At 40.3% G+C, this 24816-nt stretch overlaps 2 protein-coding genes across 3 annotated transcripts in view; one reads left to right on the top strand and one right to left on the bottom strand.

Annotated features, from left to right (window-relative positions):
- Window positions 1-7307, top strand: part of slc12a5a (solute carrier family 12 member 5a) — a 110817-nt gene extending 103510 nt beyond the window's left edge. Inside the window, exons 22-26 of the mRNA XM_053637086.1 lie at window positions 1874-1999; window positions 2407-2597; window positions 2992-3006; window positions 3170-3303; window positions 4786-7307. Coding sequence (XP_053493061.1) covers window positions 1874-1999; window positions 2407-2597; window positions 2992-3006; window positions 3170-3303; window positions 4786-4877 — 558 coding nt within the window. The 3' untranslated portion in view covers window positions 4878-7307. The remainder of the gene's footprint in view (window positions 1-1873; window positions 2000-2406; window positions 2598-2991; window positions 3007-3169; window positions 3304-4785) is intronic.
- Window positions 7308-8386: 1079 nt separating this feature from the next.
- On the bottom strand, window positions 8387-24708 carry ncoa5 (nuclear receptor coactivator 5). Of its 2 annotated transcripts, XM_053636497.1 has the most exons (11): window positions 24507-24643; window positions 21013-21314; window positions 20665-20772; window positions 18742-18796; window positions 17383-17586; window positions 15358-15470; window positions 15120-15249; window positions 14736-14935; window positions 14288-14492; window positions 14031-14122; window positions 8387-12626 (listed from the first exon to the last, which is right to left on the bottom strand). In XM_053636497.1, exons 2-11 carry the CDS (start codon window positions 21176-21178, stop codon window positions 11782-11784), a joined length of 2118 nt encoding a protein of 705 aa, XP_053492472.1. In that variant the 5' UTR covers window positions 21179-21314; window positions 24507-24643; the 3' UTR covers window positions 8387-11781. The 2 variants fall into 2 exon arrangements, with proteins under 2 accessions (XP_053492472.1, XP_053492473.1); XM_053636498.1 differs by lacking the exons at window positions 20665-20772; window positions 21013-21314 and having other exon boundaries at window positions 24507-24708.
- Window positions 24709-24816: the final 108 nt, after the last annotated feature.

The following is a 24816-nucleotide window of genomic DNA, read 5'->3' as shown; positions in this document are numbered from 1 at the left end:
CGTCCTGAAGTCAATGGGCTTTTTGAATGGGTTTTTGGTTAAATGCCTGAAATAAGGTCTGTTGTTAACACAAGCTCAAGATATTTTCACGTTTTATTGTACGACATAATATACATCAGTAATACCCCACTCGTAATTTTGTTAAGTTTTATGTGTCTTGAAAAAGGCGCTTGCTAACAATTGGCCATATGGGACTACAGAGGTTGTCAGGGGCATTAAACATCATCATGCTGAACAGGAAAACTCATCTACAAAGGCTCATTGTGTTTATACTCACGCTCTTGCAAACTATTCCAACTCAAACCTTCCAACTTGTAGATCTGTCAATTTGTCGTATTTTCCAGTTGTAGTGTTTTTTTCAAATTACAGTGCTATAAGTTCTATCGGAAGCTTAGTGGTGGTGACAGCAAAGTCATGTGACCATGGTGTAGTTCGTTTATAGCGTAACTTTAGCTTTTTGTGAAGATTATGTTGATGAACAAAGCGTGTAAGAATCATAAACTTTTGTTGGTCACAGAGCTTATTTTCTGCAATAATCCAAAAGCCAGTGGAAAAATCCTATTGGTTTTTTGTCGAGGGAACCAGGGTGATGCTAACTTCCGGGTTGGCCTACAAAAATTCCTCATCCCTGCAGCACCCTATAGCGTTTAGCTTACCTCAAAGCTCAGGCTCGAACTTGACAGTTAGTACCACGGATGCAAACTCGAGTAATAACGATGCGTTGGATTCACTTATGGAGGATTTCCTCCTACAAAGTGAATGAATTCCATCCATTTCCTTCTTACCCAACTTACAGTTGGAAAATTGAATAAAACACACACGTTCAAACAGCCAAAGGCACATTTATGACCTATGCTTGCTAATATGATTCCTCTCACTCAGCACTGGCAACTTCAGCAAGGTGATTTATATAATGTTGGGGATGGGACACTTCAGATTCTAGAGAGCTTTTGATTGGACAGAAAATCTGATGAGAAGCTGAAATGCAGATTGATGTCATCAAAATTGTTGATTCGTATTGGTGGTAGTCAAAGACTGTTAATTTTGAATGCATTCAGTACATCTTCTAAATGCGAATTTTGCCATTGTTTTGGAGCACACTAGCTTATAGATAACCTTAAGGCTAACATATTCATACTAAAATCCACAAAACTTCCATTTTGATTTCATGGGGACTTTAAAGGCAGATAGGTTTTCACATGTTCAATGCTCTACCAGGCTCTACTCCAAATAATAGACATGTCAAACAGAAAAGTTGTAACCCTTTTGTTCAAACTAAAAACACTAAATTTATGGTTCTGTCATCTGTCCTGTTGGGTAATTTTACCCTGATTGGACACGGTCTGCTTAGTCTATCTACTTTTAGAAAAAAAAGGATGATAGCATAAATAATCCTCCTCCAACATGTTCATCACACCTGTGACTGTATTTCACTCGTGCCTTCTCAGTCACTGCTGATGATGTGTTACAGATGTGTCAGGAAAGTGGGCTGAAAAATTTATGCCCCCAGTCCACAGAAAATCTAGAGGATGTTTACTCTGCATAATCACCTGACACAACTGGCATTGATGCATGAATCTATAGTCTGGGATAGAATGAGCTCAGCCCCAGCCTTGCTTCTTCATACCATTCTGTGTATTTGTCTTATGATCATTGGTGATGCTATTGCAATTTTTGGTTCGACAAAAGTCCAAAATAATCCACTGTATGATATTTGTTAAAAGCAAATAATTTGATGTGGATGCTTGTATTGATGTCTTTTTATCTTGGAAAGACAGGAGGGCGTAGCACTTCTAGCCCATTCATACCAGCCGCCCCTGTTTCTCCTACATCTTCTCTAGCTGAGTTGAAGGTTTGTTTGTTTTTTACGCAGATCCAAAGCATAACTGATAGTTCCCGTGGTTCGATTCGACGCAAGAACCCAGCAACAGTCAACACCCATCTAAGTGTGACTGAGGAAGGAGCATCCAGCAGCAAGGAGGATAAACCGGAGGAGGAGGTAACCATTTGATCATATAGTAATTTACACAAGATATCACACATCAACTTAGTTTTAAATGTAGAGTGTTTCCACCTTTTTAATCCTTTACATATCTACTGTATTTGTGTGTTTTTAATGATTGTGCATTTTGGGTCTAACATGGCAGATATATATATTTTTTTTCTTTTTGTTTTGTTTTTCCAGTTTGCTGCCAAGAATCACTTGATGATCTTGTGGCACTGTGAATAGTTAAAAATGTAACTCTATTCCTCTCTCGCGCTCTCACTCATGATCACTCGTGATTTCTTCCTCAGATGTAACACTTATCTCTCTACTTCTTCCACCTTTGCCCTCACACTGTCCATGTGTACATGTTGTTCCTTGCCCTGCCTCTACAGTGTGTCACTGTATCCCAACCTCCACAGGAGCAGCTCATCCATGATAAGAGCACTAACCCGCCAACACCCGCCACCCCACAGTCCCCTGCCACTGAGGTCGTGACTCCCAGCACAGCTGTCCAGATGACCTGGAGCGAGGCCAAATGTGATGGAGAGCAGCCCAAACCGCCAGGAGCCGGCACGCCTGGGGCCATCAAAGACCTGTTCAGTATGAAACCGTGAGTGTCGCCATGCGCTCCATTTTTGCTTCTACATATCAAATAGAGATGCCCAAGAGCAGAGATTATGTCCAAGGAGCAATGAAGGATCACAACAAATGGTACATTTGGTGTAAACTATGATCAGCAGCAGGTTCTTGTATATTACTGCTCAGAAAATGGTCTCTTGTTTCCACAGTCATAAAACATGTAGACAATTCACCAGCTCAGGGCTACAGTGCCATCTTCTGGAGAAAAGGATCAGAATGGGGTTGATTCTCAATTAACACTGATGGTCAACTTGAAAGATGTTTTTAAATAGATTTGCCTAGATCACATTGGGTAATCGCACTGCTTTAATGATTTGTGTTATGTGCTATATTTTTTTTTTATTTTTCTGTTTATCATGCTACAGAGAGTGGGAGAATCTGTGAGTATTAGATTTCTATGTCACTAACTGTCACAGTTGTCTCACATACACACACAAAACCACACTTTTTCCAGTGTGCAGGTGCATCTAACAGGTTATAAAGATACATTGCTGCAGTCTTCATTAATGACAATAGCTGATATTCTTTCCATTCCCCATACAGAAACCAGTCCAACGTGAGACGCATGCACACTGCTCTCAGACTCAATGGTGAAATCGTGAAGAAATCTGGGGAGGCTAAGTTGGTCCTGCTCAACATGCCTGGCCCACCCAAGAATAGGACTGGAGATGAGAACTGTATCCTTTGATTGCACTGTGTATTAAAAATTTCTCCTTTTCATCTTTAGTATCCACTTCATTCTGCTCAGGGTAACATAACATCTGGAATTTATCCAAGGAACACTGGGTGTGAAGCAGGAACACACCATGTCATGTGATGGGACACCAGTCCATCACAGGGCACCATTCACACACACATTCACACCAATCTATCTACACGTACCTGTAGTTAGGAGGAGGAAGGAAACTGGAGAACCTAGAGGAAACCCATGTGGACATTAGGAGAACATGTGTGAGCTGTGAGGCAGCAACACTTCCCCCTGGACCACTGTGCCTCAGTATATGTAATAAATAATATAGAGGTTAGACAATATAATAGCTATTAACTCTGTTGGTAACACTGCTGGTTGCTGCCACCAACAGTTCAGTTTCATACTCTGAATTCTGGAACACTGTATTATGGTTTATAACATTTTTGAAAAATGAATATCAACTGGTTTCAGCACCTGCAGCGTCAGTAGCACTGCTTGTATATCTGATGCTATAGTTTGATCTACTGTATGTGAACTAACTTGTGTTAGTTTTATTCCTCTCTCCATCTCTCACTAAGTCTCTCTCTTTCTTTTCCCAATTTATTAAAGGTATTGAACCAGCTGTAATAATAATATGCTATATATATTATATTATAATAATAATATGCCCACCGTGGCCCTGTGTGTGCGGAGTTTGCATGTTCTCCCCGTGCTGTGGGGGTTTCCTCCGGGTACTCCGGTTTCCTCCCCCAGTCCAAAGACATGCATGGTAGGCTGATTGGCGTGTCTAAAGTGTCCGTAGTGTATGAATGGGTGTGTGAGTGTGTATGTGAGTGTGCCCTGCGATGGACTGGCACCCTGTCCAGGGTGTACCCCGCCTTGTGCCCGATGCTCCCTGGGATAGGCTCCAGGTTCCCCGTGACCCTGAAAAGGAGTAAGCGGTATAAGATGGATGGATGGATAATAATAATAATAATAATAATAATAATAATAATAAATTTGTATTTAGATTAGATTTGGATTAGATTAAGGCAAATTGCCCCCAAACTCTCTATATACATACTCTCTATATAGAATTTTCTATATATCTGCATAAATATGACCTAAACCATCATCAGATTTTCCCACAAGTCCTAAAGTAGATGAAGAGATCTCAATTAAACAAATGAGACAAAAACGTTATACTTTGTCATTTATTTATTAAGGAAAATGGTTCAATATCACATATCTGTGAGTATAATATTTTGTCTCGTTTGTTTAATTGGGTTCTTGCGGTCTACTTTAAGGACTTCTAATGATGAAAATCTAATAATGCTTTAGGTTGTATTTATGCAGAAAGATTTATATAAAAAAAATCTACACTGTATACAGTATATTTTATATATATTGACATGATTATTTGTATGTGCAGCTGTGTGTTCGTACATCATACATGCCATGTTTCCTTAACACTAAACCTCTTTCTCAGATATGGAGTTCCTTGAGGTTCTAACAGAGGGTCTCAACCGGGTCCTCCTCGTGCGTGGGGGAGGTCGTGAGGTCATCACCATCTATTCTTGAAAGAACAGCTCAGCTCGCATCAGCACATACCCACCCCCAGCCTCAACCCCTCAACTCCAAATTTCTCATTCACATAGCCAACCCCAAAACATTCCCTTACCACACCCAAGCAATATTCCAGAATTCCCTTATCTTATCTTACCCCCACCCTAAAATGGAGCCACCACAGATCCTCTTATTACCCTCTCTCCTTGTTTAATGAGCCGTCAGAAAGGCCCCTTTTACTCATTTTCCATTGTGTTCTCTTATTGGCCACTTCATGTTCTTGGCCTACTCGCATTTTTTGTTGTTTGTGATCCGATGATCTATGATTTGCCTGCCAAGTTCAGTGCCACATATGATACGAGGAAAAACTATTGATGTCAGTACATTTCTGCTGCATTCCTGATGTTTTCTCCAACCCTTACTTTTCTCATCCAATCAGGAGATGTTAGAGGGTTGCAGAAATAGAACGGGCAAGGTGTTAGGAGATATCTGCTTCCTGTAAAGCTTTTATTTGTTTTTCTTTTTTTTAATGTTATTATTTATTTATTTATTTAAAAAATCAGAACTTGCCAGAAAGACAACAGAAGCCAGACAAGCTGAAGATCTGTCAGTCGTTACATCACTGTGATGAAGCGATGGATTTGGTGATGGACTCGGACCGAGGAGCTGACAAAGATGGTGGCACGGCACTATTTCTGCCACATTGTGGGCTGATTTCCCAGAAGTCATCTGTCATCAGTAAGACTGACAGTCACGGAAAGAGACTCTCATGCTGTGATGTTTCAGTTTGATGTGGCCGCTTTCACCACCCATGTAGTGTGCTAGGAGAAATTCAAGGTGGAAACACTTAGATTCCCCAGACTGCACTGGGAAACATACATCTGTGCTCTGTTTTCTTGACACAGTTCTGCCATTTTATTTGTGTTTATTTGCGTGCCTAATTGTTATCCTCTGTGTATGCCCTGACATTTTCACTTCTCCTGGTTGGATGTGGATAGCTATTCCCTGCCAACCACAATATGTGCCAAAATAATAGTGGGACGATCTGTGATTTGCTGTCTCAAAATGGCAGAAAAAGAAAAACAAACAGGACTTATCTGTATTATTTGAGTGTTATAAGTGAGAGGGAATACGTAACAAACAGAATGTTGGAGGTGGTGTGGATAAAAGTCTAAACAGTGTATAATCTCTGAGGCATTGAGAAATATTGGTTCTCCGGGAATCACTGGTCAGGAAGTGACCTTATGTCACAGGGTTGACTCTAAGAGTCTTCAGGATGGCTTTAGGCTTCTCACTGTGGCATTAGGAAGTTTACTGTATTGTACTGTAGCCCCCTTCACGAGCACTCAACCTGCACTGGCAGCCACTGTGTAACAAGTGATTTAATGAGTCTGTGGATTCATTAAGTGTGTGTGTGTGTGTGTGCGTGTACACGTGTGTGCATGTTCGTATAATCCATCTGTGGGAACTCGAAGATTTTTTCGCTTTTTACAAACAGGAAAACATATATGTTTGTTACATTTACAGAAAGATCTATATAAAGTATCTTTACCACTATTATATATAATCTGTATTGGACCACGCCAAAATATCTTTGTAAAAATCATAGAACTATATATGATACTATGATACAGATGTTGATTGTGCCATATGACTGACAGTACATATCAGTTGATATACTATTAGTTTGAGCTAACTTGAACATACACAGGAAGAAGTAAAAACCGTCAGTAGACAGAAAGGAAACATGTCCTTAAGTCCAGAAACTCCACGCAGTGCCAATCATATGCGAATCGCATACAAGTTGTGGTCTGGATGGAATAGCTGAAGGAGATCTTTGCAAAATATCTTTTACAATCGAGTAGTTCAAAGTGAAATGAATGTTAGAGATGAGTAAGGTCTGCAAGTGCGTAAAGGACTGGTTGTGCAATAGCTGAAACTGGGAAAGTCAAATAATCATTGCATTATTTATTTTTGTATGCAGATATTTTATATATGTGGGCTTTATTTTGTTGCGTTTTAACATAAAATCAGTCAGAGTTTAAGTCTAGGTTTCGTTTCTCCTCGGAGAAAAACTGTTATCGTTGCTTGCACTTCACTAATAGCAAATGAATATCGATCGATCTATCCATCAATTTTCTCTACCGCTTATCTTAAATCGGGTCACGGGGAGCCTGGAGCCTTTCCCAGGGGACTTGGGGCACAGGACACCCTGAACGGAGTGCCAACCCATTGCAGGGAATAATCACGCACACACTCACACACTACGTACAATCAACACGAGTCTTTGGACTGGGGGAGGAAACCGGAGTACCCGGAGGAAACCCCCGAAGTACGGAGAGAACATACAAGCTCTGTGCATGCAGGGCATAGGTGATATTTGAGCCCCCAACCCTGGAGGTGCGAGGCAAACGTGCTAACAATGCTCCCCCTCCTATATATACACACACACACACACATACATATATATATATATATATATATATATATATATATATATATATATATATATATATATATATATATATGTATGTATATATATATATATATATATATACATATATATATATATATATATATATATATATATAGTTAAATGCAAGTGACACCAGTTTTTTTGTTTGTGTATATTTTTTTCATGTGTGTGCGTGTGTGACAGTATTTTGAGTTTTGCATAATGCATAAAATGTCCCATATATTGCGAATGCTGCTAGTGTACGAATAGATACATATTGTATGTATATACATAGAACTAAAGTATTTACAGATATAAAACTATTACACGATAGTGTTGAGGATGGATAGACATACAAAAATACATATCAGTGCTGGTGACTATTGCATTTCAAAGTTCAGTGGGCTTTCAGACCTAACACCAGTCACCCTTTCGGTGTCAATCTAAAAGCTAAGACTAAAACTTTATGATGAAATGTAATATTAAAACATGGAGCAAAGCATGTAAGAATATGGATGCTTTCCAGTCTGATGTGAAATGAAGAATTCACTCTGAGCCACTGCATGCATTCTTATTTGCTTTCAGTATTAACTGCACATCATACATATGAGTAAATCTTTGCTCATGTGTTGCCTGCGTAGACTGAGCCTAGGCTTTCAACACGTTTCCCGAAAAAAACGATCACAAGCTTGTTTGGAAAGCTGGTTTTAACTGATGATTTGTTTTAGCACTGTTTGCATGGTCCATGTATGAATATTTGTTTCAGTGGTTGATATTGTGTATTGTATGTAGAAGGTAGAAAGGAGAAAAGTGGGAGGGATCTGTTAGAGCCCATGTTGCTAATGGCTGTGTTGCAAATCATTTAGCAGTGCTCGAAGGCAGCATGCCGGAGTGACCATGTCCCCAAGCGATCCTGGTTTCTGAAGCTTTGGGGGGCATTATACTGTACTGTTGTGTTTTGATACTCATAGAGTTAGATTAGCAGTAGACTTGCAGGAGTGTCGTACGGATGTTGTCCTTTTTGACCTTGCGTATTACTACTCTTCTAGTCATTAGTCATTTTGTTGTAACGTGAGATTGCTTTTAGTACAAAACAGTGCTTATGGATTCATTCACTTCTTTTCAGAGATTATGTGCAACACTGTTTCTCTTGCTGGTTGACGTTTTGTATGCATGTGAGAATACTTTTTGTCTGCTATATTCATAGTCCTATAGGCCATGGTGTTCATCAGCGCTCTTTGTATGCTAGAGGAGTGTACGTCACATCTGTTCTATGGTGGCTGAGACAGAAATGCACTTTATACAGGGTTGACGTTCTTTCCTGCGATGACGATGACGATGATGATGTCATTCGGGGCAGCTTTACTGTCTGAGCATGCTGGATCCTTTCAGAGTTTCAGCTTCCTCTAGTGGCAAGAGTGTGTAGAGTGCGGTCATGAGGAAGCGACAGTTATTCACGGTTGCAGAACAGACAGAATACGTTGTCTGCAGTTACATACTACCTGATCGAGACGGTTTTCACTTTCCTGCATGAACCTAGGGGTATATTTCTTTTTGCAATGATCCCGGATCAATAGCTCTTTTGTTTGGATTCTTCACAGTATAAGACACCTGTTCAAACTATATTTTAATGCAGAATCAATGCAGTGACTCCTTCCCATGCTTCACCTGCTGCCCTAGCCTACACTCCCCCAATCACACACACACACACACACACACACAAAAACTCCTTCATCACCTGCCATTCTAACCCAAGCACTGTATTAAAATGTGATCGCAGTAGACATATGATTATTGATCAAAGACTATAAACAAGCGCTTCCACTACTGGGCCTGGCTCTGTTAAAATAGACAGTGGACAAAATGTCCTCCTTCTCCACCTCTCCCTCGCTCTTTCATTTTATCAGAGAATTTTAGAGAAGAAACTTGCTAATATGTAGCAAGTGATGAATCAAACATTCCACAAGTTGTTCAGAGAGTGACCCTGTTCTTCACAGAGAGCTTTTAAGAGATTTTTTTTGGTCATCTTATTAATATAAAGGGCTCCAGATAACAATCTATATTTGGTTTTGAAGTGCGACATGGATCAGACATTCCTTTACCGAGACAGCTTCTTTTTTTGTTAACGTATTAGCCCCTAATTAATATATCCTGGCATTATCCTGGGAAAATATTGGTTACACCAATCTGCTGTGTTTATGATGGTTGGTCTAATTTTCTGGGAATGTCATATCAATATGGCTTCCAGCAAATTCATTCACATCATTTGTGGCCACATCATTTTGGTTTTGTGGGAGCGGCACTTGGAGACATAGATGGAAAATACATCAAAATTTAAGCAACATGAAATATCAGTCATTATGCTCAGACTGAATGGTGTCTCACTGAATCAAACATACACACAAACATCTTACTGAGAGAGAATCAGGATATTTGTGACTACAGCAAACTCAACTGGTTAAAATCCATGATCTGTACTGGTTAGATAATTCCTTGGTCATTTGACAGTTCATAAGAAGTAGGTTTTGCAAAATCTGTTCCAAAATTTCAACCCGAGAGCTTATTCTAAAGAAAAGCGAACCGCTAAGATGCAGCCGTTAGATTTTAACGCTATAGGTGTTGTGATGTCCAGCCATGGGTATTCTAACAGAGCCAGAGCCCAGCTTCGCATGCACGTTATCCTGATCAAGTTGATATAACTCAATATATATTTAAATGTTTTGTGGTTCTCAGTATTACATTCACTCAGTTTATTTTGATTTGTTTAATCGCTGATCCGTTATTTTTACAAGTCGCGTGATGTACCATATTGTACACAAATGCTTTATTTGGGTATATCAGTAGGCTATGTAGAGTGAATGAGTGTATTGGGTACCCGAGTCCATTTTTTATTATAGTTTCAATATAGTTATAGTTATTTTACTTTATGACTATGAATACAGAGATAACTTATTAACATAGAAGGGAAAAAAAAAAGATTACCAAAGTATATTTAAGTTAACTTAGACATATATCTATATAAATATATATTATTCTGTTTCGAATTAAAAAGAAGCTTGATGGGCCGATTCAGCCAGAGGTCACACCAACTTAATTCTACACATTTCTACTTATGCCTTAAACAGAAACACCAATTGGCAGCTATACATGAACTGAGCCCCAAAATACACATGGTGTGTTTTATCTGTATGATGCATTGCTGGAAAGCTCAGCTTGGAAATGTAGAAATGTTAGGACAAGTGTTAAGCCAGATGCCTTTTTCAACCTTGTTCAAACCATTAAAACCTGTTCACTGTAAAAATGTTATGGTCCATGGAACAACCCTGAACCAGATCTGTTGAAACCCCACCACTGGTGAACAAACTAATCCTCATTCACAGTGACCTGCCACTAACTACAGTTTAAAACAATTTAAATCTCAGATGTGTAAATGGTTATGGGAAATATCCAATTGATTACAAAAGGTCTCGCTCTCTTTTGTTTTTTTTTTTAAATAAATTGTTTGGCCTGGCCTAAGCCTTAGACAGCAATCATTCAAAACGTGCATCAAAAGTGTGCGGAAGATGAAACAGGACTCATAACATGAGCAGACGGTTCTTCAAGCTTGTTTTTTAATTCATGAACAATGTGCAAACCATTTTGTGTAAATGTTTGGAAGAGAATGGATATAGGAAAAAAAAAAATTACATGAGTATGTAGATGTTTTACAGATTTTTTCCCCTTGCTAACACTTATGACAAACTGTGTTCCACTGTTTCTCATGTATGTACGCGTGTATGCATGTGTGCAGACATATACGTATGCACTAAAAGCATTAGGGACCATGGGCCAGGGTGGAAAGGGTTTCTGTACATAAAGATATGATTAGTGTTGAAGTGTTTATTTTTTGTGTAAGTGTAACTTCAATATTTTAAAGAAATAAATATTATATATTGTGTTTCATGGTACAAAAGAAAAAGGAAAAAAAAGGCAAATGTAGTTTTACATTTCAAATGCTTTATCTCTATAGCTTCTGGCAGTTTCCCCATTCCATTTTATAGATTCGTCAGCACAAAATGCAATAAACTAATACCATTTTATTACTGATGTGTACAAAGTCTTCTTTTCAGTGCTCGTGCTTTTAATGTAGGACCAAGAAACAAATAATTTTGTGTCCATCATTTATTGAATTGCAATTCATTATGTACAAAATGACACTTTATATAAAATACCACAAGGGAAAATATCCAAAACTATCTGGCCAGACCAGCAAATTCTTCATGAGTGATTTATATCCATCACCATTTCCTTCTGGTCCAAAAGGAAAATCGAAAGTAATTAACTTTCAGATATCCAAACAATTAACCATCAAAACATTCACAAAGTAAGAAATAAAACAAATGCTTAGGAAATTTAAGGGAACTGCTTTTTAAAGAATTCAATTGAGAATCACAAATGTCTTTGAGAGGCCTGCCTGGATGCGTTTCAGAAGTGACGTTGGTAGTGAGACCCTTGCCCCATCCCCTGTCCCATACCTTGGTTCAGCCCCTGTCCCATACCTTGGTTCAGCCCCTGTCCCATACCTTGGTTCAGCCCTTGTCCCATACCTTGGTTCAGCCCCTGTCCCATACCTTGGTTCAGCCCCTGTCCCATACCTTGGTTCAGCCCCTGTCCCATACCTTGGCTCATTCCTTGTCCCATTCCCTGGCTATAACCTTGGCTCATTCCTTGCCCATGACCCTGGCTTAATCCTTGGCTCATTCCTTGCCCATGTCCCTGGCTTAATCCTTGGTTCATTCCTTGGCCCACTCCCTGGCCTGATCTGGCTGGTAGGCTAGCTGAATTGACCAGCTGGTTAATGGCAGGTCCACTCTGGATGAGTGTGTCGAGGGCTTTCTGCACACTAGGGTTGTCGAAGTTAATCCCAGTTCCAGCTCTCTGGAGCTGCTGAGGTGCTGCTGCTACACGGTTAGCAGGGGGCCTAATGCCCATGCGAGGACTCATCATGTCCTGAGAGTCATGAGCAGACATGGCCAAGTTGGACAGAGTGGAGGAGGAGAGGCTGGAGCCCTGTGTGGGTCCGTAGCCCTGAGGCTGGGACACGGCTGCCTGGCTCTGAGACACCGAGGAGCCTGAACCGCTGTTGAAGAGGCTGAGAATTTTAGCCTGCAGCTCTTGCTGTTGGTTGGTGGTGGTGGTAACAGAGGCAGCAGGAAGGTGGGAGCTGTGCATAGTGTGTGTGGATGGGTGTGTCTGATGGGATACGGGGGCAAGAGCCTGGGTGGGCTTAGGGGTCTCATGAGTGACTGCTGCAGAGGACTGATGGGACCCTGCACACACACAAAAGAGAAATATAAAAAATGTGCTGTTCTAATTTCGTCATGTAAGGAAAAAAAAAAAAAAAAAAAAAGATGTTGTTAATGGGGAACACTGATCAAACTGAAAATCCAAACAGCATGTTTTGTGGAAGATCTTACGATACGAGGTCTACACTTGGTCATATTACACCATTTTGTTTTATGTACAAATTACAATGCCTAATCAACATGCATATACATTTTGTTGTATAGTATACACTTACCATCCACTTTATTAGGAACAGCTGTACACTTGCATATTCATGCAGTTATCTAAATCAGCCAATCATGTGGCAGCAGCTCAGTGCAAAAACAAACAAACAAACAAAAAAGAAAAGCTTCAAATACAGTTGTTCAATTAATGTCCACGTTAAACATCAGAATGGGGGAAAGTGTGAACTCTGTGACTAACCATGGTATGGTTGTTGGTGCCAGATGGGCTGGTTTGAGTATTTCAGAAACTACTAATCTAAATACATACATACATACATACATACATACATACATGAATAGAACCCCACACACAACTGTGAGTAGAGGCTCTGCAAGCTGAAAAACCTTGTTGAGAGAGCTCAGAGGAAAATGACCAGACTGGCCTGAGCTGACAAAGCCTAAAAATGATGTAGTAACTAAAATAAGCAGTCTTGACAACAATGGTGAGCAGAAAAGCATCTCAGAACACGCATCGCACCTTGTTCCAGTCTCACAGACTCACCAAAAATGGATGGTTGAACACTGCAAAAAAACCATGCGGTTTTTTTTTCTTTCTAATCTTCAAAAATCTAGTTTGGGTGAGTCTGTGCCCTTGATATCCTCAGATTCTTGTTCTTGGCTGAAATGTGTGGAACCTGATGTGGTGATCTGCTGCTGTAGTCCGTCCACCTCAAATGTTCAATGGTTTGTGCATGCCGAGATTCTTTTCTTCTCATCACGGTTGTAAAGCGCGATTATTTGAGTTATACTATAGCGTTCCTGTCGGCCTGAACCGTCCTGGTCATTTTCCGCTTCACCTCTTTTATCCACAAGGCGTTTCCACACACACACACACACACACACACACACACACACACACACACACACACACACACACACACACACACACAGGACTGAAGAAAATCAGAAAATCCCAGGAAATCAGCAGTTTCTGAAATACTCGAACTAGCTCATCTGGTACCAACAACCATACCATGATCAAAGTCACAGAGAGAGAGATCGTACGGTTTCTTCATTCTAATGTTGATGTGAACATTAACTGCAGCTCTTGACCTATATCTGCACAATCGGCTGATTAGATACAGTAACTGCGTGAATGTGCAGGTGTACCTAATAAAGTGGATGGTGAGTGGATCCACCTAAAATCACTGAGGAAAAACTTACCAAGGTGAGGGTCTGTGCTACCTCGGACAACACGATCACGCTTATCTTGCAGATAGTTAATGAGTACTGTTAACTCTTGAGGAGTCAGGAACCTTGGACAGGGAAAAAATACAAAATGCAATGCAATTAGTATAATACACATTTTCATATATGCGCGCGCGTGCGCACACACACAAAAAAAAGGAATCCACACTTGCACGGCACCCTGTGCATATTTACTGGTATTAATTATTCCACGTGCATGTGTGTGACCATACCTGCCTTCCGACAGCAGTGTGATAGCAGTCAATACTGAGACTGGGTGGCCTTGTCTGTCATGCTCTCTCATCAACACCTCATCTGCCATCTTTGCAGCTTTTCTTGAGATCTCATCCCGCTCCTTGGCACGGTTCTCGATCTTAAAGGTGTCATAGTTGTGAGCCACTAAAACCATAGCATCCTGCATGGGCATGTTTCTGTGTTCTTGGACAGAATAACAAAAGGGGGATTTCAAAATCATTTTACATTGAATATTTAATAAAAGGAAGGGTAATTCAAAAAGATGCTTGGTTTTATTCTCCCAAAGCCTCCTTAAACTTGAGCTTTGACTGTGCATAGAGTAAAAGAGGTTGTTTTAATGACTCCTAGGATTAATGCATCATCATCTTAATTACTTTAGTCCGATTCACTAGAATTAACGGTCATTAAGCCACCCAGCTCTCGTACCCTGTGGTGTGCCAAAGAGAATGTTGACTGTGCAGGAGCGATGCACTTCATGCTGCTGGGTAATGATGATGGCGAAGGGTGTGCGAGCCCGGCTCACGTCCTCCAGAGCCTGGGTCAGGGACACCTCTGTGTTGAGGAAGATGAGGTCCACCACCATGCCCAGATCTCGCACCTTCCTCCCTACCATTTCGGCATACTCTCTACAGAAAGTCAAACCAAGAGGACAAAGTGCCAACAGTTTAACAAATGTGTAAATATAGTGAAAAATAAAATGAATTAATACTACAGTCATGTTCCATAATAATGAAAAGTAAACATATTTCATCATCTGACCCTGAGGTGTGTTGATAACGCAGAAGAGAACATGGGAATCACAGGACTCACTTCTGCTGCTTATTGACCACGATGACAGAGCAGTCTACAGGTCTCTCAGCATCGTACCGCCTCTGAAGCTCTTCATAGTACTGACGGTACAGCTCATTCCTCCTGCGCTCCTCGGGCCGTATTCGCTCCTCTAAACATCCACATTCATAAAATAGATGTAGGAAGACTTCTTTGCAATGAACCACATCTGATTATATAACATTCAACAAAGGAACACTGTAGTTTTGAGCAGACCAACCTTCTGGCTCTCTCCTGCCACTCCAGTTCTCCCTGTAGCGGTCAGCGTAAGGATCATCTTTCTTGCGGTACTGTTCATATTCACCACGGTATAAACGGTCATATCCATCATTTCTGTGGCAAAGAAGGTTTTCCCCCCCAAGTCAATACTGCTAATGTGTTTATAAAAGTATTTAGGATGCACAATGAGCCATAATTCAGCCCTCTTTCCTCAATAAATATTAGTACTCAACACACACGGTCAAAAGTTTGGAGACACTTGACTGAAATGTTTCTCATGATCTTAATCTTTTGAATTGAAGGTGTATGAATAAATGTTTGAAATCGGTGTTGTAGACAAAAATATAACCGTGCCAACATATTCATTTCTTTAATTGGAAAACACACACACACACACACACACACACAGGCAACTTGGGGCAAAATATTCTGAAAAGCAGTCAATATGTGTCCAGCATAAGTGGGAACTCCTTTAATACTGTTTAAAAAGTATCTCAGGGATTCCTTAAGAAATTTGTTGAGAAAAAGACAAGAATACATTTCTGTAAATTCTAGGCAAAAAGGGCATCTACTTTAAAGATGCTACAATACTAAATTATTTTTGATTTATTTAGAATTTTTTTTTCCCTCAACATAATTCCCAGAGTTCCATGTGTGTTATTCCAGAGTTTTGATTACTTTATTATTCTAAAATAACGAGGAAGAATGAGGGTGCCTAAACTTTTGACCAGTAATGTATATGTAATATTGAAAATACTGAAAATGCAACTTATAATGACTTCTCCAGTCTCAAAATTATTCAACCCCTTCATGGCAAGCATCTTTAGTACTTAGTACTAAAAGTACCTTTTGCTGTTATGACCTGCTTCAAACGAGATGCATAGCCAGACACCAGCTTCTGGCACCATTCCTGAGGAATCTTAGCCCATTCCTCATGAGCAATGGCTCCAGTTCAGTAATATTCTTGGGTTTGCATGCTGCAACCGCCTTCTTCAAATCCCACCAGAGATTTTCTATGGGGTTCAAGTCAGGTCACTGTGATGGCCCTGTATAATCTTCCAGGATGACTTCTCCAACCAAGCCTTGGTGGAATTTGAGGTATGGTTGGGATAATTCCTGTTGGAAGGTCCAATGACGCCCAAACTTCAGTTTCCTCACAGACGGAATGACGTTTTCTCCTAGGATTTCCTGATGCTTCAATGAATCCATCTTGCCCTCTACACGCTGCAGGTTTCCAGTGCCAGAGGATACAAAGCAGCCCCAGGGCATCACCGAGCCACCACCATGCTTGACTGTGGACAGAGTGTTCTTTCTTCATTCTTCTTCCTCCAGACATACTGCTGATCCATCGTGCTGAAAAGTTCAAAGAACTTTTGTGGGTTATTTATATGATTTTGAGCCGACTTTTCTTGTGCTTTTGGGTCAGTAGTGGTGTACGTCTTGGAGTTCTGGGATGGAAACCTTCTGCGTTTAGTACACACCTTACTGTGCTCACTGAAACCTCAGTGCCTGATGCCACCAAGTCTTGCTGCAGGTCTTTTACAGTCGCTCGCGTTTTTCAAAACCTGCCTTCTCAGAAATCTGGTTACAGCCGTTGATAGCTTCTTTTTTCTGACCCGTCCAGGTATTTCATAAATTTTCAACCCCTAGCCAGTTCAGGTATCACGTGTTCCAGCTCAAGCACACCTGGTGCAACTAATAAAGCAACTAATAAATTTAACATGCTGCTGAAAGGGATTCTGTTCAGGGGGTTGAATAATTTTGAGACTGACGAATTCATTACAAGTTGCATTTTCAGTTGTATTTGGGGAAACCACTTGAAGCATTTGTTGTGTTGAACTATTGCAATTGCTAATGTTTGACTTGTTCATCGCAAACAGCTAAATGTGTGCAAATTGACAAACCTGGTCTGCAATGGGGGTTGAATAATTTCGATTGCAACTCTATGTGTTTGTGTGCGCGTGTTATTTACACACAAAAAAATTTCTCCCAAAAACTAAGGGTTTTTAGGTAAACCTGTGTCTACCTGTAAGGAGCATCTCGCGCATCTTTATCCCTTCCATCTGCACTCCTGTAGCGCTCATCGTCGTTGTCTCGCAGTGGTGCAGGCCTTGGTTCTCGACTAGGTTCCCTCAAGTCTCTGCCATCCCTGTTGTCGCGGGAGTCTCGACCCTGCACTGGGGATCGAGAACGAGGACGGGGCTCCCTACTATCTCCATAACCAGCAGGCCTAAGCGGACAAAGTAACCAGTCAGAAACTTGGCTGAGTCAGTATTAAGTAAACTGTGCTCTTTACACATTTTATGCTATGCAAAAGACTGACACCTTGAAAAAAAATTTTTTTATTATTTTTTTTTTATGATGCTCACTAGAAGATTTACCCATTACTGTGGCATACATATTATGAATGGAACCAATTTCCAAAATAAAACTCAGCAAAACTTCTCCAGATCCATTACGAGTTGGTGATGTAGCTGAAGCTTCCAGAAGAAGGTTTTCTTCAGAACCAGTCAGAGCGCAGAAAAAAAATTGCAAACGCAACAGTCTTTAAGCTAAGAGGTCTAATGTGGTGTCCATATAAAAAGAAAATAAAGGGGGCTTTTTTTCAGTGTTTTCCTGCAAGTTTTCTGAGAAAATGTAAAAACAGTCAGATTTGCTCAATTTACAGTACTCATTTTACAAGACTTACACAAAATTTATCAGAAAATTAAAGGCATATTCCCATGACAAATGCATAGTAAGAAAACTGAAGAATCCATCAAATTTGATAACAGACCTCGTTCATTTGAAAAATAAAATGAATAACCGATAAAATGTGATGATGCAGATGCTCCAAAAATGTGTGACGCAGGTTCATTTATTTCATGCAAAATCCAAAGAAAGGCCTTGGTGTAACCGTTATGCAGCCCCGCCCATCACACCGATCATTTAGTAACTTAAAACTGATTGTAGACCTGTTCAAATTACTGAAACAATTATGCTGGTTGTATTATTTAAATTTTTTTGCGCACCAATGGTCAGTTTGACGCAGGAATTAACGGACGAAGACATGAGGACACGGTTACTGAGAGTTAAAGACAACTTTTGAAATGCAGTCTGAACAGAATAAATAACACACTGTTAAGACACAAGGACACCAAGGAAAATAGTCTTAGATTGGCCTTTCAACTTTATTTCAACAAACAACTAAATACCCGTAAATAAATGATGATCCAAAAGAACACAGTCTGAAGAGGAACCATAAATTTGGCATGTTTTCTGTTGCCTGTAACGATTCTTGCCGCTGTTGTCCGGAACTGCAAATGCGTTTGGAGGAGGGGATAAAACGAGTTTACCGGAAACCTGTCACCGAAACCTTCGTAGTAGACTCCTGACAATACTTTACCTGCGTGGAGGACTTGACCTGGGTTTCTGTCGTCTCTCCGCTGCCATATTTACATCTGAAAACAAACCAATCCGAAGGTTCAACATCAATTTTCGAGAAAAGACCAAAGCTATGTGACGTCTCACTAAAGTTCAAAGCTCTTGAGGGCAAAACAATTAGGATAGAACTTTTTTTTTTTTTTAATTACAAAAGATAGCAAGAAAATCTTCTGTATACAATAATAATCCAAAGATGACATGGAAGGTCCACATCTTAATAGATTACAATTAAATGGACACGTGCGTTAGTGTAAAACTAAACAAGACAAAAGAAAACTGAAGCCATTTTTTAAATATTTATTTACAATAGTACAAGTAAGCTTTTTGAACATTGCATTAAAACCACTTAAAGCAGACTCATAGCAATACTTTATGCTGCTATTTACTTTATATTAAAGCTACTGTAATATGCAACATTACAGATTTAAGGGAAAAGCACAGACTTCAAAATAATGAAGGTGCTTTCCATTTAGTGCTTATAATTTTTCTGGGATTTTCACTCACACTATAACTTTATCTGAGCAGTCACTGTGCCATGTCCACTGATATTTCATGTGTATTTCTGTATTATTCCACCATATGGCCAATATACAAAATACATGCTCTCTTAAGTCCAAATTAATGTCACAAGGAATATTAAAAACATCTGGAGGCGATTAATACTCTTGCTCAGCTGGGGCCAGATTCTCCTAACTTGCCTTAGTGTATGATAAATGGCAGCTGTAACAAACTTAATATCTGTGGCCTGCTGCTGGCAAGATATAATCAAGGGGGTTACTGTGCTTAAAGCTTTAAATAACCACAAACCTAAACAAGATCTCACAGTAGCTCTTTAGGCATTTGCAGAGCTATGGTGTAGGAATTGGTAAAGATGCATTTAAAGGTGCAGTTTGTAATTTTGAGAGCCCTAATGCTGTCTACAAGGGAGGTTAATTTCTGGGAAAATTAAAAAAATAAATAAATAATTAAAACATGGGGGACGGGGGTATCTAGCAGAATACATTACACTGGCAAGGCAAATCACAGGGCATCTCTGAAAGTGTGTGACACATAGATAGACAAATCAGTAGCCCGGGAGCATACCTGCTGCTCAACACAGATCAGATCAGCATTATCTGGCCCATGAGAGAACAAAGTGGATTCAGGACCGTGCACGGGTGACATGATCTTTTCAGAATGAAGAACAAGCAGGTCATACGATCATCACGCAGTTAAAAATGTCAAGAGAAAATTAAGGCACTGACCAGACTACAGGAGGACAGAACACCAAATCTCAAAACCAAACATTGGCCAACCACTTGAATTTTTGGTCAAGGGCCCAAACTTGATGTGCTACATCAGAAGTTCCCAACCCTAGTCTCAGTGTCCTCCTTTGTGGGAGACCTCCAGCATCGCCACTTCAACACTGGAAGGGCTGTTAGTCTTTTAAGGGCTCTTACAATTAGTTCAATCAGGACTTTTGGGAGCAGGAAGAAACGCAGGGTTGGAAACCTGTGTACTATAAGATCATCTACTCATTCATTTTCCTTATTCTGTTTTAATACATTAAACTAGTTACCTTGCAGACCATACATTATTACATTACATTAGCTTCATCTTTTTAGCCTCGTTATCTTCTGGGCAACAAAAACCTTAGACTGGGCAAACAGATAGCTAGCCCACCAGGCAGGTGAGACTAAGAAATTCACAATTTGTCCACCCCTGTGGACTTGTTACTTTAAAACATAAAACAAACTGCACCTTTAAACTGTGCAACAAGTTTGGGTTTGCAGTTACCATAAAATGTACACCCTGTCAGCTATGGCTAAATAGAGGCGTTAGTAAACAAGCAACATATGGCAAGTTAAGAGCACTTTGTGATATAATCCATGGTATAAAGCCTTACCTAGTTTATAACCTCTATAAATCCGACCATTATGTCCTGCTTTAGCTGCCTCAGCATCTTCTGTCCTTTCAAACTGCACAAATCCATACCCACGAAACAGGGACAAGGCTGCAAAAAGGAACAGTTTTACGTAGGAAAACATGATTCTGGATGATTTTCTTTTTTGGGAAAATGGTCTTCACACATACAGCCGAGTCCATATTTTGTTTTGACGGTTAACTCCAATTACAATTCTTAAACGACATTTCAGATGTCCACTTTCATTAGAAGACTCAAATTCAAATACCAAAGCTCATTATTCTTCAGATCAGCTAATTATGATTTTGGATATGTACATTGGGTACTAACCCTGTATTTTCCCATATGGCCTGAACAGGTCTTCCATATCCTTCTTCGCCATATGTGCAGTGGGCAAATTGCCGACAAAAATCCTTCTCTCCAGGTCACGGGGGTCATTGCTGTTGGTGCCGTAAGATGGTGGAGAACCACTTCGGCTTCTTCGGCTGTGTGACATGATGCTATTGGCTTCGGCTCCTAGCGAACACTTGCTCAAGGCGAATTTGGAGTCGGTGTTGTATACAAGAGTGTATACAATTTTTTTTAAATATTTGTTTTCTTTCTTTTAACAATTTATTTTTTCACCCCAGGTCCTGAAAATGCCAGGGCATCAACATAGGGGAAGAAAAGAGAAATTCCACAGATAAAATGTCTGGAAAACACAGTGAAGTACTCAGCAACAGTTACGGAGAAATTAAACAAAACAGCAATGCAGAACTTAACAAAGAGAATATAAAAGCTGAAATTATATTTTAAAGGCGTAACTGCATGAGTGAAATTATTTCACATTCATAGCAGGGATGGGCGATATAGACATAAAACTATATCACGGTATTTTTCTGGCAACGATATAAATGATATGAAAACAGAAATACAAAATCACAGGCGTTTGATTCACATCTGATCTTCTGTATCCGAACAGCTTCCATAATACGGAGGAAGCTCCTTTTTTGGGGGATTATTCCTTCTTCCTTGTTTAGGGTTGAAACTCCGCCTTCTGCCAAGATTGCTCTTGTTCTACATGCAAGATGTCCATCGTGCAGCGCGAACACGTCATCACACGGTATTGACGATATTCTTATCGTGGGTAGGAATTGTACCGGTATATCATGGGCGACACGATATGACACGGCTCTAATTCACAGAAACAAATTTTAACCGTATTAACCGTAATTTGTCCAAGTCCGCAACTGAGGTTGGTTTATCTCTAAATATCCACCTTAAAAAAGGTGAAAAGTAAGTGGCCATATTCCGAGCCGCACTTAGTTTACGTGCAAATTATGAAAACCCGATAATTCCTTGTGCTGCTTGGGTGATCGCAGCCCAACATCCGCAATCCTAAATAACGGCAGCCAATAGGATCAACTAAAAGCAGGTGTAGTCCAAAATGCAATGCAGAAAACGGTAATCGGTGAAGGGGAAAATTAGAAAATGCTCCCCAAACGTTCCAAGTCCATTCCTGAAACCATGAGGTGATGACCGAACAAAGTCGTTTAATTCTGTAACGTTCTTGGAGGTGCAATGCAACAACCACTGAGCCCATGACGATCCAATGACAGGCAGCTTGCCTGGAAATGATTAGAGACGTGTTTCACACCCATCAGAAAGAATGAGTAGCATAAGGCAGTCCCTCCAGGATTTTGCGATCACAGAAATTAACGCAAAAAAAATCGAGGAAACTCCACAATATTCAGACGCACTCGTGATTTTTCGATGTTACCGCAGATTGTCCATGTTGTTTGACATCACGACACTCATTTCAGTCAAAGCCCTCTTCGATTCACGTGCGTCGAACGAGTACAGTTTAAAGATCTCATTTACCCTCAAACATCAATGCGAAACACCACCGTGCAAAACAATTTGGTTCTACTGCAATTTCGCCAATTCAAGTTGTTTTTTTCTGAAAAAAAAAGCACAAAAACGCTATAAATTTTGAAGAAAAAAAGCTGCAGCGAAATCGAGCATTTTTGCCCACAACAATCACAAAGATCCTCTGTGAAATGATGGCGTTTCTGAGCCATTCATTTCTGTGCCATTTTTTAACATAAGAAACTGAATATGAGGAAAAGCCAATTTGCTCTGTGTGCGTCATCTAATTCATAATATTTAATTGTTTATTTAAAAAAAAAGGTGTACAACATCCTCTGCCTCACAGCTCCAAGGTCTCTGGATTCGGCCTTGAGCTCGGGTGGAGTTTTGCATCTCCCTGTGTCCATGTGGGGTTTCATCAGTGTTCTCTGGTTTCCTCCCACAAACAAGGCGGGTGGATTGGCTATGGTAGTCACCGCTAGACGTGAATGAGTTAGTGAATGTATGCGTGTTGTGCCCTGTGATGGACTGATGTTCCATCCAGAGTATATTCCTGAATTTCCCCTAATGTTATTGGACCTGGCTCCATGTCCACTGAGAATCTGACCAGGATTTTTAAAAAATGGCACTGAAGACTAATGATTAAATTATAATGTCAACGTTCAATTAAAAGGTGTTTACAGGTGTATGTTTAAGAGACCACTAGGAAAACTATTTGTAAACCGCTGACCCTGGTTATATAAGCATTTATTTTTCGTGGACAGCTACTGGATGTGCACCTATATTGGTTTTTCAAATACTACCTGTAGCGGTTTGTGAATGTAAAAACATCTGCAAAGTTTCAAAAAGTAAAGCGCACGACAAACTGAGTTATTGACTCCCAAAAGAAGGAACCGATTCCAAACAGCTGAAATGAGTCCTTAGTATTTCCAGACTTACTTCCTGTACTAACCTAGTAGGTTGGTAACAAAAAGCCCCACCCCTGTCTTCATTGGCTGCTCGCTGACCGCGGTAGAGCAATCAGAGCAGAGTATGCTCTCTGAAAGGAGGAGTTTAGAATCCTTTAGAACGGATCATTTAAGAGTCGATTGTGAGACTAGGAAAAAGGTAATGCTGCAATTTAAATTATAAGCACATTAAAGGTTGTTTTTTTAAAACCTTGGATACATGGAAATCTATGATACGAGACCTTAAAACAAAATTAGGCACATTTCAAAACCACAATAGGTGCAGTGTGGATAATTCTGGAGAACAGTCCCTTGGTATGGTCTTTTAGATTGGCAATATGTGTTTATTTGCCGTCGCAGGATAAAATCTCAAATTCACGCGAAGTCCAAAGTATCGCGGGGCAAAAAGGAGTCCGAAAAAATATGCAGGTTGCGTGAAAAGACGCGTTAAATGACAGGAACAAAGGGGGCGTTAGGCATTCATTCATTCATAATGCTTTAGACTGGTCTCTCGCAAATGGTCCGCCATTTTGTATTACAATATCATCGCTGCCGTGGTGCCTGCTGGGCCTGGTGCACAACACAACAAATCCAGCTAACCAAATAAAACAATAAAATACCCGCGAGGACGAAAATCGCCAGAAATGCCGTTGGTTAGAGAAATGCTCGTTACTGCGCGCCGGTGGGTTTAGTCCTGAACGTGCAGACGCGTCCGAACCGGTAGAACCAAACCGCAAACAGGACGCCATGTTGTTTAACCGCACTACAGGAGCAAAATAAGGCTTCTGGTAACTGTTTACCGTTATTGAGTCATTTCGGCTTATAAACGCAAACAATCTTGCATATTGTTACATACAGTTATATATTAGTTATAGCCCTTCGGCATTATGTCCTAGACAGCAGAATGACACCACTTAAGCTAGCTAGCAGGCTATGTACGCAGCTAATATAGCTCGTGCTAGCCGGTAAAGATACATTTGAAAATGATGCTTTTTAAATGATTTTGTTGAATACGAAACCAGCCTTTACCTTTATCGCGAGGAGATGCCGAAGTGTCTCGCCCCACGCGGTCGGAGCTGGAATTTCGACGACCAGCACTCGGTGCAAAGGATCTACAAACACAGAGACGATTTAACAACGTTGTCACCCGCAGGCGGGGCGTCACATCGGCTCGCAGGGCTACGCGAGGGTACTTGCACGCATGCGCAGTGCACATTGGCTCACTATATACGTATATAAGTTCAGTATGTACGATGTGATTAAACCATAGGCAGTGCACTATATATCTAATATGAAGTCATTTGGAATTCAACCAGTGACAAAAATGAGAGCCTGTGAA

Source organism: Ictalurus furcatus, chromosome 11 (assembly GCF_023375685.1).
Source record: "Ictalurus furcatus strain D&B chromosome 11, Billie_1.0, whole genome shotgun sequence".
Lineage (NCBI taxonomy): Eukaryota > Metazoa > Chordata > Actinopteri > Siluriformes > Ictaluridae > Ictalurus > Ictalurus furcatus.
Note: the sequence above shows the minus strand (reverse complement) of the source record. Positions and strands in the feature narration are given on the sequence as shown.